Source organism: Sander vitreus, chromosome 6, assembly GCF_031162955.1.
Source record: "Sander vitreus isolate 19-12246 chromosome 6, sanVit1, whole genome shotgun sequence".
NCBI lineage: Eukaryota > Metazoa > Chordata > Actinopteri > Perciformes > Percidae > Sander > Sander vitreus.
Genome location: NC_135860.1, coordinates 20,473,895 through 20,489,100, shown reverse-complemented (window position 1 = coordinate 20,489,100; position 15,206 = coordinate 20,473,895). Strand labels below are relative to the sequence as shown.

Here is a 15,206-nt window from a genome sequence, read left to right as displayed (position 1 = left end):
TTGTAATTTGATTCCTTTTTTATTACAGATAATGATTTTTCCAGAGGGAACATGTACTAATAGATCCTGCCTAATCACCTTCAAGCCAGGTAAAGCGCTCCCATCATCATACGTTTTATGCTGGCAGCTTGCTGGCATGCACTGATACTTCATACTCAACCTAGTGGGCATTTTGACTTATTTAAATTAAGTTACAGATTAAATTCATGTCCAATTTAGCTTTAAGTGTGATGTGTGGTCTTAGTTGTTGTGGAATAAGAACTGGAATCAGTTTTGAATTATGATGTGATGAAAGTTTAAATCTAAGTTTAACCTTACATTTACCTTTTGGCTGATTTTAATGTCAGAACAACATTTGCGATATTCAAATAATAAATAGGTATAATATAGGCTGGGTGATTGGCTGCATTTATGGCTCATGGACTTTATTTGGCAGATGTTTGAATTACCAAATAAGTTTATTTACAGTACAATTTCTTTTTCACTGCACTTTGTCAAACATGCACTATTCTAATGGGTGTGCTCTTGTTCTTAACCCAATTTATTGTGTATGCAGATATGTCAAATTCAAATAAACCTTTTGTCTTTTTTACTCTTGCAGGGGCCTTCATCCCAGCTGTACCAGTGCAGCCTGTGGTGATTCATTACCCCAATAAACTAGTAAGATTGTTTATGGATATGCTAGTTCTTTGTAGAAAATCTCAATCACATATTCGTTTTACACAATTAAATAATATCTGTTGATATTGAAACTTTGTAATATCAAACAGGTAGGGGATAGATTGTGAGTGACATCCCACATATCTCCTTATTCATATCGTAACTGTGTGATAAAGTGCAAACATGATTGTTCTAAATCTGGTTCCCTAAAGATTAATCAATGGCCCCACGCCCGCTCACTGATCCCTGTCAGCAGTCGTATAGTATTTTCTTACTTTAAGTTAAGCAGATAGTAGCCTATAATATAAACTAACACTTAAGAGTACTAAGATAATGTATTTTAAACATTAAATTACATAAAGGGCCTGCAGTACTAAAATGTTAGTTCTGGAATCATTTGCATGGGCCATATTGTGTGCGTCTGTATGTGTACTACTATGCATGTCCTGTAGCCCGCTTGGCATCTTACCAGAGTCTCACTCAGTGGTAGGCAAAGATCTTGCCGGTCACATGGTAGGAAGAAAGATATTGCAGGTAAATATAGTATCCATGAAGGAGAAAATGTTCTGAATATACAGAAAGATTTGCAAACTCAGCTGAATCCTATATGGTACTGTGAGATCCTCCTTCAGTCAACACTTGGTGTTGTGGCAATATTGTGTAATTTTTTGAAGTTCTTAGGGTCAGGTTAGACGAAGATAGTCTCTCCAGGAAGGTATTCATAGTGTTGCACTCGGTTGTTCACATGAGAAGTGGCCAAATTGGTTTTGTAAAAAATAAAAAAAGAGCTAGAGAGAGAAGTTTAAACTCTGGCTTCTCTCTCAGCTTCACACAGCTCCCCAATCACAGTGTGATTTCGGTGTGAATGTTTTGGAAAGTTTAACACATTTTCGGACACAAGCTATTGGTAAATAGGCTGAATCTAAATTTGAAAACGAAAATAAGTGCCTAAATATTTCCGTGTCAACAATTATGGTTTAAAATGCAAATCAATTAAGGTTCTCTACTCAAAATACTGAAAAAACGTGGGCTGGGATTGCTTCCACGTGGCTCACACAGACCATTCCCCAACTCGTCAAAGTCCAACGCTTTGTCACGGCCCTCGGCGTTGGATACTGACGCACTTACAGGCACTACCATTAATGCGCGGCCGGACCGGCTATCAAAACAAAAGTACAGAGCTTAGATTACAACACATGGAGGCAGTGTGACGTCATTCTCTGCTCAGGATCCCATTACTTCACTTCACACATCTCTACACAGCAAATATTTGTTTACTGCTATATTAATGTTCTTAATGTTGAGTACAGCCTCTTTAATCTTTTAAAGCACATCAGAAGTCACACTAGAACTGGCTATGTGGTGCTTTGTTAACTGATAGCCTGTGCCTGCTCACCTGCAAAGCTCCACCGCAGCAGTCCACAGGTATCACATGGGTATGTAAAGGCTTTGTAATCCATTCAAGTAAATGTAGATGCAACATGCTGTGGGCATATGGGACTCATGTGGCCACAGCAGCAATTTTGAGTCACTGTATTATTTTTTTTATTCATGAGGCATTTGCATCTATTTATTTAATTTATTATTCAAATTGACTTCCCATTGTGGTTTAAAACAAACCATTGCAATAATTATATACAAGTAAATCTTTTATTGAGAAAGCATGAGTTTGCCTTGTTTAAGTTCTGGATGCACAGATAAGCCTGAGTATCTCAACTAAACTCATTTGTGCAGAATAACGGACCCTTGATTCAGTAGACACAAACAAGAGGCTGATTCAGTTGAAGTCGTTTAAGTCGGGTTATGAGAAGAATTCAGTGAAGCATTCAAAGCCACTTTCTGATGGCCTCACTGGGAATCTGGCTAATCCCGATCTGACTCAGAAAGCAAGTACAAGGCATTGCTCGGGCTTGTTAGTGAGGCTGTGGAAAACCAACGGAGGACATTGTGAGATGGAATTGTTTGAGAATCTTATAAATCCAGCAAACCTACACTGTCTTCTGCTTAAGGAGGTGGTGCTCCGATGTTCTGCAATAGTTGAGGTCAGTTGTAGAAATCACAGATGTAGTTGCAAAACGTGAGTGATGCCAGTCCTAAAACTGTGGTCAGGCCATTGAAATCAGTGGAGTCACATGATTGACACATACCTTAAGTATAAACTTTTTTGCTAAGTCACGGTGTTTGCGTGCACTATAGTAACTCCAGTATTCCCCACTTTTTGCAGTAATCGGATTTTAGAAATGTCCATGGAAACGGTAACTTAAGTTTTCTAACCCGGTTTACCTAAGTACTTGGCCATGTCAACCCGTGCCAAAACTGGTGCAACACTTTTTTTAGAAGGTGGCTGAGGAATGTGATTATTCAAATGTGATTTAAAGAAGTGTGTTTGAGTCTTTCAGACCAAATGCAAATAATTTGTGCGTATAAATCGCATCAATTCAAAAATTCAAACCCATTTATCGCTATAAGCCTATTCACATCAAATCCGTATTTTGCAGTGCAGGTTTTCTCTTACTGCGAGTTTTGGGTGCCGATTTAAAAACAAGCCAACCAATAAAATAAAGACTTTTGCGCATGCGGTCCGTAGATTTTCTCGGATGTCAATGTCATAATTCTGTTCATACCGTCGCACAACAATATGGATATTGACTGATCCATTTGGTCTCGCAAAATAAAACAAAAACCTTTTATAAAAAGAACAAACACAAAGACAACATCTAGGGAAGTATAGCAGTTGAACTTGCTTGTGATGGTGATAGCCTGTAAAGGAGTTTCTTGTCAAGGTAACAGAGTACCATTCACTTCCAAGTGCATTAGTTGACGTTATGCTGTGGACATTATACTTTTATAAATTAAATGTCGCTGTGAAAGGTATACTACAAAACCTGGCTATATAGATAAACAATAGTGTTACATCTATAGTTTATACATAGTGTTATGTATCTATGCTACTGGAAAATGGAAGGTTTTTATAAACCGATCATTATAAACTGGCCATTAAGACTTATATCACATATAAGAAACACATGTATATGATAAACACATTTAGACTCATTTGGAGCTTTGGTCTAGTCAAATGATGAAAACCAGTGCAGTGAATCTCAGCATCTACACTGGAAACCATAACATGTTTTGTTGGCGCCACCCATAGGAAATGCGACCACATTGTTTTTTTGTTTTCTACACAGTCTTGCACACTTGGAATAACAAGCCTTTCCCTAGTTTGTAGAGTTAAGTGTTGTTTGTTATAGTAAAAACAATGGTGATTCGATGATTGTGTGACTGTAGGAACCTTAAATTTTTGGTGGAATGCACGGAACGCAAGTATTTGTCAATGAATATTCTGTGTTTTTGTTAAATGTTTTATATTTGTGTGTAAATGGGTGTGAAAAGGCCTTCAAGACAGTACATGTGGACAGATTTCCTGCCTTAATCTGATTACGCAGTAATCGGATTTTTGGGTGTGCAAATACGCATTAAAGGTTTAGTGCAATAACAACTGCAGAAAGGAAGTTAACAATTGGTTTAAAATGCATCCTGGAAATATTCATTAGTTTTTCAATCTGTCTAATAATGTCTTTGCTTCATGCCCTTTTTTACAGGACTCAATCACATGGACATGGCAAGGGCCTGGAGCGTAAGTACACAGTTTCTTCATTTCATCAATGGTATGCTTCAGTTTCTAGTTGCTGTTAAAATCTATTTTTTTAAACTAAAACACAATGTATGATTCTTGGATTACACACACTATTATGTATCATAGTAAAGGTTGTCATTGATTACATTCTGCAATTCAAGTGCAGGCTACTATTTTGGAAATGAACATTGTGGTCTGAACCAGAATCTCTGCAGCGAGATCTCAAATAGACTGGAAGCAGAGTAGTTACTGTATGGCTGGAGGAAAAAGACTGCCCTCATTATCTGTCTCTGTAGCGTCCTCAGAATACTATGTTCTGTTTTGGTTTGGCTTCCATCATTATGGTGGGTCTTTGAATCCAGTTGGCTGTCTTCACAGCTCAGCTGAGCAGAACTATTCATTATTTGACTACATTTCTAAAAGACACACACAAACTATTATATGCACATTGTGTGACATTTTCTTCCAAACATGTCATAGAAACTTTCAAATAATAAGACATTTAAATACGTATTCATACCTCGATTGAGCTTTCATACATCTTGTTCTTAAATTATTGATTTGTTCATCAATGATTTATTGTAATATGGCAAAGACATTATTGAAGTCAGCAAATTTCTGAAAAAAAGTGATGCGGTGCCTTTAAAACGCACTGTATATTTTTAGTGTCAAGTCATTTGCCACATGGACCCCAATCAAGGCTGTTTGTGTCTATATCTATATTTGTTTATTGTTGTTAATGATACCATGTTATTATCCAGGTTTGAAATCTTGTGGCTGACACTCTGCCAGTTGCACAACGAGTTTGTGGTTGAGGTAAGAGTGCCATTATCTCTCCATACTGCATGTATGAATGTTGCTGTAGATCATGCCCTGTTTACCTGTAATGATCACTGTGCTTGCAGTATTCCAAATTATTGAATGTGTGCTATGTGAAAGGAGGCCATCATTGATTCCATCACGTCCTTTATGTTTTGAAAATAATGCGTATGCAAAAGTATGGATACTAAAGAATTTTCTCCTTTCTGTCTTTTATGAATTCTTAATTTCATGCAAGGGAATACATTTTTTTTCATTTGTCCACAATAAATGGAATATGTTTTGTCTATACATACCTACAATAAAATGTCCACATAATAATACAATCTCTTGTTATGTCTGAGATTGTCTGAAATTAATATCTTTCTCTCTGCAGTTCCTTCCCATCTACACACCCTCAGAGGAGGAGAAAAGGAACCCTGCTCTCTATGCTATCAATGTGAGACGCGTCATGGCTAAGTAAGTTACAATTTATTGTTCATAATTGTGTATACTGTATATACATGTGGCAGTTCATCCTTTTGAATTTACAAAAAAAGCAAAGTTGAACCCAATAAAATGAGGTATCCAGTTATCACTCTCAACAATTGTTATTCACATATAAACAACAAATGTAACATACATTTTGTCTGTCTCAGCAATTAGAAGGGACATAGAGCTATGGGAAAAGCTCCTTACTTGCATAGACTATTCACTTCTTTCACATAGGGCAACAAGCAAGGGAAGGCCTGTGTTTGCTGTTGGGTCAACATCTGGTTATGCGAGAAGGTTGGAACAAGGGTTTTACACAGGTCCATCTCTCTGTAGCATTGGTCTGAGACGGGTGACCGCGTTATAAAGACAGATACACATTATTTACTGTTTCATTGTGGTTCAGTAAGAAAATATTAAAAATGAACTTTTTATAAACATTTCAATTTCCTTGATGGTTTTCTCTGCATGAGTATTAATCATGTGTAAACTCTTAAGTGTCATCCTGCATTGGTTTGACACCTGAACCATTATTCAAATTCTGTACCATCCAACATTGCTATCCATGTAAACCATCCACCAAAAAAAAAAAAAAAAAAAACACCTATACACGTTGTTCTTGACATCAAAGTAGCCATATCGACTACTGCATTGGCGTTTTATGAGCCTTCAGCAAAGTTTGTATTGATTTGCAAATACTGATTTTCCGTCATTCTCGTCTGTGCCATGCTCAGAGCCCTGGGGGTACCCATCACCGACTATTCATTTGAAGACTGCCAGCTGGCCATGGCAGAAGGCCTGCTGAGACTGCCAGTCGACACCTGTCTGCTGGAGTTTGCCAAGCTTGTCAGGAGACTGGGGTGAGTCACTCAAACCTTCCAATACAATGCTCCATCAAAGAGAACCAAGTAAGGGGCAAATGTGTGAGACAGGGGCAAAATATTCACCAAACACAGCAGGGACCCAGATTAAATTTCTGGCAGTGGTACCTTCAGCATGGTTTGCATTCCAGCAAACGAAACTTCACCACCTGTAGCACAGGCAGTTTGGGATTGTGTCCTTGTCCCTGCGCTATTGACTTAAATTGGTTGGTCATGTGCCTGCACAGTATGGGATCTGGAGGGGATAGTGTAATGTCCACACATGGTGTGGTTTATTGGTGAAACTCCTCTCTGGCAGGTGAAAAGAAGCAACTGGCAGCACCATGTGTATTGGTGGAGGCACACATTTGTCTACTCCCTCCCCGGTCCACCAGTTGGCAGTGACAAGGAGCACTGACAGTGCAGGAAAGCGAAAAGGAGGAGAGGGATAGATAACCGGAGGAAAAAATGTAAATAGATTGGACAAAATACTGCAAACAATTCACAAGACTGCAGCCCAATAAACTACAATTTAAAAATGTCAGAGGACTTGATACAACTCCATGGTACAGTCTTAAAAAAAATTGACACAGAAACGGTGTATATGCTGTACTGACTGTATTGTTTTGATTCTAGTTTTGTTTTTGATTGTGGCTTTTCCACATTACCTTGTTCACACTATGGCCACGTTATTAATTAACATAAAGTGTATTCCCCTCGCTTTCCTAGGCTGAAACCCCAGAACACTGAGAAGGTTCTCCAGGATTATGGGAACAGAGCCAGGAAGCTGGAAGGTCAGAAGCTGGACTTGGACGGCTTTGCTCAGTGCCTCGATGTGCCAGTTTCAGAGATGCTGCGAGACATGTTCGCTCTTTTTGATGAGGTAAATACTATGGAGGTTTTTCCCTCACCCCTCAACCAGGATAGCTGTAAATAATTGAGCTCCAAGCATTCAGTTGACAAAATGCTTCCATAAAAAACACTGTTAAGACGCAGGCTGGATTAAAGACCAGAACATTTTTGAAACTAATCACAGCACCTTGCTTTCCATTTGGGGATACATTTGCAGTATAGTACCCAAACAACCAGTAAAGGTTTTATTGCAGCAATGTGTTCATGAACTTAACAACAATCACACGCAGCTATTTTAGTGAAATAAATAAATAAGTAGTCTTGCTCATATACTCTCTTATCTTTTGTAACGCCTTGTTTTCTCTTGTTTTCCCAGCATGAAGATAACTGCATGGATATCAGAGAATATGTGATAGCCTTATCTGTCGTATGCAGACCTGCCAAAACTCTGGAAACGATGAAATTGGCCTTCAAGGTATGTTTTGCGCTTTAAGCTTTACGCTTATCTAACCACCAGGCAGAATAGTTCTCTGCTTGCTTTAGGATCAGCATGACATTTGCTACGTTGAAATGCCACTTACTGTAGGTTGTATAGTCTTATGTATAACGGAGTAATCATATAGTTATTACTGCTAATAATATTGTTTATTTAATACAGCACCTATTACAGAACGACAACACAAAGTGCTTCACAAGAGTACAATTGTTAAGAATAAGTCCAAAAAACAGTAAAAGGACAAGGAAAAAAAAAAAAAAGAATAAAATTAAAATAGAAATTAAAATAAAAACCGTAAAATAAAACTTAAAAACAAACAAACTTACAAACATGAGACAAAGGCCAGTTTAAATAGTGGAGTCTTCAGCTGCTTTTTAGAATTGTCAACATAAATCACAAAACGTGTGAGAACAGGGAGGGCCTTCCAAAGTGTCAAAGCCACCACTTCAAAGGCACGGCCACGGTTTGTTTTATGTCGAGCTTGATGGACAACCAGTAAGCCCTGGTCAGAAGACCTAAGTGACCTACTGGTAATATAATACTGACACGTTACACATTCTTTTCCCCCATGTTCATGTTCAGATTTGCATTTCTTAAGATCAGATGAAATGAGATAGTTTTGAGACTGCACATGAACCAAATGGCTCGAGTTTGAGTCTTCATGTTGTCACTTGAATTGATTTTCACAATTCTTAAGTTGAGCAAGTTATGTGACCTTAGGGCTCATGAAAAAGGGAACCCACTTGAAGAACTTTTTCATTGGCTCCTAATCTGACACCCGTGTCAGAGAGGCATGCCTGAAACAAAATCAAAGAGATGACACCTGCATTTTATCAATGCATGACTCAACTGCTACTTTCAAGTCTTCCTCAATACTTCATGATGTTCATTTAGTAAATCATGGTTCCATTTACAGTCGACTAGACGATAAAGCAGGGTATGATTTAGGGCGTGGCTACCTTGTGATTGACTAGTCACTACTACACTAGCAATGCATATCCATGGCACTGTATACATTTAAATATCCTTGGTCCGTGTTTTCGTCTTACAACTTTGACCCTTTCACAGAGGGTTTTCAGTTCATTATAGTTAATTGTAACATTTTGGTCACCTAAAAATGTCTTGTTCAGTGGTCGGTTGTACTAAAAGACACTCTAAGGAGTCAGCTGTTTTTTTTTTTTTCCCCCGGTAAGTACATTTTGTTAGTATTTGTTAGCATCCCAATTAGTATATTAATGTGAATTACAGATGCATCTTGATAACCAAGCAGTCTAGCTAGCACTACCATTAGCTGGGAAGCTGGGAAAAAGAGGAACGTTGCGGACTGCAGTGTTTCTAGAGCCTTGTTTCCACCAAGCAGTAAGGTTCAGTCCATTACACATTAGAATGGTTGGCTGTTTTTGCATTTCCATTGTCAAAGGTTGTGGATGGTACCAGCATAGAACCGCTTCATTTTGTCCTGTTTTTTCGTTACCTCTCTGTAAAGGTACCTAGCAATCTTCTAATGTGTATGTATGTGTAATGAACTGAACAAAACCGAACTGCTTGGTGGAAACGAGGCTTTAGTGCTTAGCTTAGCATTCCTCCCCAGCTCCAGCCTCTCATCAAAATATGGTCACATTTGACTCCAAAAAACACAAGCTGGCGATGGCCAAAATGCCAAGCTCGAGGCTTTAAACAGTAGTCCACAAACCAATGGGTGACGTCAGAGTGGCTACTCCCCCTTCTTTTATACAGTCTATGATTTCTACCCATTGTGTCTTCTCCAGATGTTTGAGGCAGAGGAGGACGGAGCCATCACAGAGATGGAGTTGGCAGTTATCCTGAAGACGGCTTTGGGAGTGACCCACCTCAGCGTGTCACGTCTGTTTACCGCCATCGATCCTGAAAACACAGGAAAGATCACGTTTGGTAAGAGACTGAATAAATCAGTGATTGACCGAAATATTTTTTTAAAGGAGACCTGTCATGCTTTTCCTTGTTTTTTGTCATATATATATATATATATTTATTTATTTGTGTTTCGTGGGCGCATTCGCACAGGATAAGCAAAGTCTGTATTTACTCGTATTTACTGATATTATCCCCCACATACATGTATGATGTCAAGGCTCTGACAAAACTTTCATTTATAATTGCAAATGCAGCAAATACAACCCTGAATCACAGAGATGCCGATGTGCACGGGACTAATATTATCACCCAACCTCTGTGTTTGGCGATTTGAAATATGGGAGGTCATTTGCAGTGTAATTTTTACTTGACAAATTACAGACATGGCAGATTTGCACTGGATTAAGATCACAGACAACCTCTGCAATTATTACAAATTACTAGAGGTCCCCAGGTAATGCTAGTCCCGTGCTAATAAGACTGTATATAGACAATATATTAATTAATTAGCCAGATGTTCATATTAAACGTGGCCAAAGTTTCAAATAATGCGGTGAATTTATGTGCAAAAACGTCAAGTTTCAGAAAGTTCTGAACACTCCGCTTCCAACAGTTTTTTTTTCTACTCTCGGCTCGTGACGGACTTCTATATATGGTCATCTGATCCAGGCACGTTACTGCAGTGTTTACATTACATACACGCTACATGTAGACAGGGAAACCTGTAATCTTGGTTGTTATTTTTTCCACAATTTCGGTTAATGTTGGAACATCTTCAATAGTTTTTGGTTTGGAAGCCTTTATTGATGCTTTTGCACGGTAAAAAGTAATGCTATCACTGTCATACCCCCGGCTGCAATGACGTACGGTACCGACTAGGAGACAGATGCAGATGACCCGGAAACGCTGCCCAATCAGTGCAGATTGGGCTTTTTCGGGAGGGGGGCTTAAAGAGACCTGTGCAGAGCATTTCAGACATAAGGTGAATACAGGTGCATCAGGCCTGGGCAGTATGAGAAACATATGTCTATCTTCTAGTAGAAACTCAAAATGCAAGTGTCAACCTGAGAATAAGCATCATAGTTTCCTTTTTAGTCAAATCTTTGTTTTGAACTTTGCTTGTATTTTGTCTGTTAACCCTCACGAGGAGCAGTAGATTCGACAACCAGGCCACTTCAGTTTTAGGTGCAGTGTATCTCTGGCCATTTTTTTGGCCTTTGTCTCATGTTGCCTTTGTCTCTGGCGCCCTCCTGTGGTCTTTCCACAGATAAGTTCAGATGCTTTGTGGAGCAGCACCCAGACTTTGCTGAGGAGTACCTGTACACAGAAAATGCAGGCCTCCACAGCAGCCCCTGCCACGGTCACCAAACGAAGCCCAGCCTGTCTGCCCGGAACCTGCAAGGCACTGCCATCACCAAAACAGCTAACGGTATCTGTCCTGACTTCAGCCCCAAAGAACATGGCAGCACAATTGATGGACTCCTCAAGAAACACAACTAAAAGGGTTTAAAAATGTAGTGGGAGAAAACTACCACCTCTCCTGGTGAGAGGATGTTGGGTAGGGGGCAGAGGGTAGTTAATTACTTTTTAATTAGTAACTTGTTTGAACAGTAAGGGACTACATTTCAGTAACCACAACTACGAAAAAGAAGTTGTTTACCTTATCCTTTTTTATTAGTAGTGCCATGACATTACTGAGGTTAATGTCAGCCTGGTAACAGTTTATTTTGTTATACGTTTCCTTTTTTTTTTTTTTTTCCATAGCAAGGGTCGTCAAAATGCCAGAACAATGGCTGTTTCAGACACACTGCTTGAATACTTGAAGGGCAAAAATCATGGGTCAAAATTTTTTTTTCATAGTGCTAACTGCATGTTTTTAACATGAGGGAAGCAAGAAAAACGCAAGCCCTGGACAGCAAAGTTAAACCATTTTAAGTAAAATCTGTGTTGGATTCTCTTTTATTTGTAACTTTTATCTGTTTCCTCTCTTTAATGGTAGCTGCCTTTTTTTAACTGAAAGTGCAGAAAGCATGGGCTCATGTTATTTTGAGCAGTATTGGATTATTTATCTAAAGAAGGGAGGCCTGAGGGTACCAGTGACAATTGTGTGATTACTTGAAGTGTTTAGCTACAGGAGCCACATTTGAGGTGAACTCGGGTCTCTGTGAGTTGACGGTCATAATTGCTATGAGCCTCTTACATATACAGTGATATATTTGATTTAGCTCAGGGTTCAGTGACAAAAATGAAAAATGTAACTTGTATGATGTCATCGTTTTTGATGCTCACTGGGTTTTGTGCATGTCTTTCTTTCTTACGACATCGGTACTCTTCTGGCCAGTCATTCCTCATTCACATTGACTTCACAGATTTATTTCAGGTTGACACATTCAAGTGTCTTTTATTTATTGTTGAAATTACGCAACGTGGACCAAAAATGCATTGAGGGATTTAATGTTACCTGTCATGTTTGAACTGTCCTTTTTGGTGGCTTTGGTGGGTATTCTAAAGGCAAGGTCATACAACTTCCCTTTCTGTCTTACACTGCTTCATTTTGATTAATTCCTACCATTTTCACAGCATATCCTCAGTCCGTCTGAAACTCCCAACTGTTCAGGTGTTTAAGTATGTCATATTTAAATATTGGACCCTTAGTCACGTCATGTTTTAAAAGAGATCCAAGCTCTTTTGCGTCCAATCACATTCAAGGGACCATTGGAATTGGAACATATCCACCTGTAATAATATTTATGCCTCGTTTGTTTTTCTAATGGTGGTCTAATTGGCTCAGACACATTTGTCATTGAATGTGGTTTGATTACTTCTTAGGGCACGGACATGCAGCCTGTGGCCATGCAATGTGTTTATAATCACAGGCCTGTGGGCCTATGCTTTATTATTACTATTTAAGATAAGAACATTTTATCTCACACTGGGCAAATAGTATTTAGCGGTCTTTAAGTTATTAATATTTTAGGATTGCTACTGGAAAGAAGGTTGCATTGCAATTCTCCCCAGACATTTTGTAATGAGTCCAGTATTCTACGTTTTTAATTTTAAGAAACTCTGAAATTACAATCAACTTTTGAATGTATTGGCAAAAACTTTCACACACGATGCTCATTTCAATCATTTGCCAACAATTAATTGGCTGTGTTTCATCTATTTTGTCTATCGAAACACACAAAATACCCTTATACTTAAAAAGAAAAAACAAAATGAAAATTAGGTTATCCTGCGCCTTCTCTCGAAATGTACAGTGCTTTACATGTTATAGCACAATTAATTGTTAAAGGGAATACCTCTCCTGAGCAGGTGAAATGAAACGCATTAGATGCCAGTTATATTTGGGATCTGTGTATTCATGGTTTAATTGTGTTGACTTTGTTTATCACATTTACAACTTAAGTTGTTTTTTTTGTTTTTTTATTCTATAAGTTCACGATGTCAGTGAGCCTCACATTCCCATCCCATTCATGACCATGCATACTGTACTTGTATTCCCATTATGGTTTTAGGTGAAGCAATATTTCACATCTCTTAAGCCTTCTCAAGATGTATGCTTTTGAAGAGTTCTGATATGTATTTTGAATATTCCAAATGCAGGACATTTTGTGAATTTTTGATATACGTATATGAATGATTTTTATTTTCACTGCCATGACAAAGATCTGTGATCTTCTCTCCTCTGCAGATTGTATTGATGGTGAAAAATGAGCCGCATTTTCGTTTTCCATTGTATAATACTGCAGTTGTTTTGTGCTGTATTCCTCCTACACAAGTGTACAGTTTTATTGTTGTTATATTATTACTATTATTGCTGAGTTGACTGCTTAGAAACAAAAATGCAGATTTCTTATGGAAGCCGATAGCCTTGAATCTATAGAATTTTTATGCTAAAAGAGAATGTTTAGACAATCTTGTCACGATCAGAAGCCGCTCAAAGCGCTGATCTCCAGTGGACATTTTCCTGAAGAAATCATGGTTTTCAAATGTACACTTTTTATCCTTTTGAACCCTCTCTCCATTTACTGTTTAAGGCATGCAGGTTGAAATAAGCAAAATGTGAGTGTGCCAGCGTGTCAGGCCCTGAGGTAATGTCTGCCACCACATGACGGGCCGCATTGCACAAACTCCGGACTGTATACGCATACTAAATTAAATGTTAAATCACAATCTTTTAGTATTTCCCCCTTACTACTTTGTCCTTTTTAAATTAAACGTGTGTGCTTGCACTTTAGATTTTTTATTTTCTTTAAAGAAATACCACATTGCTGTAAAGCATGTTAAGTTTTTAGGTATTGTAGCTCAATGTTGATAATATGAATAGTTTTTGCATTCATATATTTGCTGCAATATTCTGAGCACAGAGGAAATTGGGGATCACACATTACAGGAAGCTGTCCCTTGTCCTACATTTGTTTTTGTACTGTAAGAAAGAGCTTGGTTAGTTTTAACATCTTAAACACTTTTTAGATCTACTTTTCTGCCTTGTCTCAGGATGGTGGACATTTTGTAGCTTGAAACGACTTTGTAAACGTGTAAGACTTGCCAATAACGTACTAATTTGAATGACTAAAACTGCACCGTGGAATGGATAAGAATTAAATGTACTCCCAAGTGATGTGATTTTACAGCAGGTTAATTACACAATTCACCTTGTATGTAATTATGTATGTATGAGAGAAACCATACTGTTGTTGTACATAGGTAGGTAATCTGATTGTGAATCTCAACTGAAACAAAGCATTGATATTCAAGACCTGACCCATAATGAAATGTATTGAGCCACAGTAACCCCTCATGCAGTTTTTTGTTTATTTTTAAACAGAAATGTCCATGTGAAGGTCTAAAGGATACGATATTTCATCAGCCACGTGTGTGTGTGTGTGTGTATGTATATATATGTATATATGTGTGTGTATGTATGTATGTATGTGTATATATATATATATATATATATATATATATATATATATATATATATATATATATATATATATATACACATACATACATACATTCAGAACAATTTGGCATTGTGGCTGTATGAAAAATACTGGGTCCCTTTCTTTTCACACTTGTGAAAAGAAAGGGACCCAGTATAGTTATTTTGTACTTGTTATCTATCTGATAAAATGTAAACCTGCAAGAGATAAACTTGTATCTATGCTACTGCTGTCTGCTTACCAGTTTGTCCAGCAGCGAGCCTAAGACGAAAGACTTATGTACTCTGACAGAGCGATCGTGTCTTTCTGATGGCTTATTGTCTGTGGACCAAGAAACTGAAATCTCTGTTTTCTCTGTAGCTTTACTTCCTGTCTTTTTTTTTTTTCTATACTCAACAGGTTTTATTTTATTAATGCATTTTGATGATGGAAGAGTCATTACTGCAAGCCACTTTGAATTTGTCTGTTCAGGACTGCTATGATATAACTTGTTAATGTGACTCTTGGATTGAATTAAAAATTGAAATGTTAACACACTGTTGTTATTTCACTGTCACGGTGCTAATTGA

The 15,206-nt window shown here is 38.0% G+C and overlaps 1 protein-coding gene across 1 annotated transcript in view; it reads left to right on the top strand.

Annotated features, from left to right (window-relative positions):
• The window catches only part of LOC144519899 (lysophosphatidylcholine acyltransferase 1), a 33,497-nt gene extending 18,328 nt beyond the window's left edge, over positions 1–15,169 (top strand). The window contains exons 5-14 of the mRNA XM_078253414.1: positions 29–89; positions 602–660; positions 4,263–4,297; positions 5,059–5,113; positions 5,493–5,575; positions 6,322–6,447; positions 7,177–7,330; positions 7,676–7,774; positions 9,565–9,706; positions 10,956–15,169. Of these exons, the coding sequence (XP_078109540.1) occupies positions 29–89; positions 602–660; positions 4,263–4,297; positions 5,059–5,113; positions 5,493–5,575; positions 6,322–6,447; positions 7,177–7,330; positions 7,676–7,774; positions 9,565–9,706; positions 10,956–11,188 (1,047 nt within the window). The 3' untranslated portion in view covers positions 11,189–15,169. The remainder of the gene's footprint in view (positions 1–28; positions 90–601; positions 661–4,262; positions 4,298–5,058; positions 5,114–5,492; positions 5,576–6,321; positions 6,448–7,176; positions 7,331–7,675; positions 7,775–9,564; positions 9,707–10,955) is intronic.
• Positions 15,170–15,206: the final 37 nt, after the last annotated feature.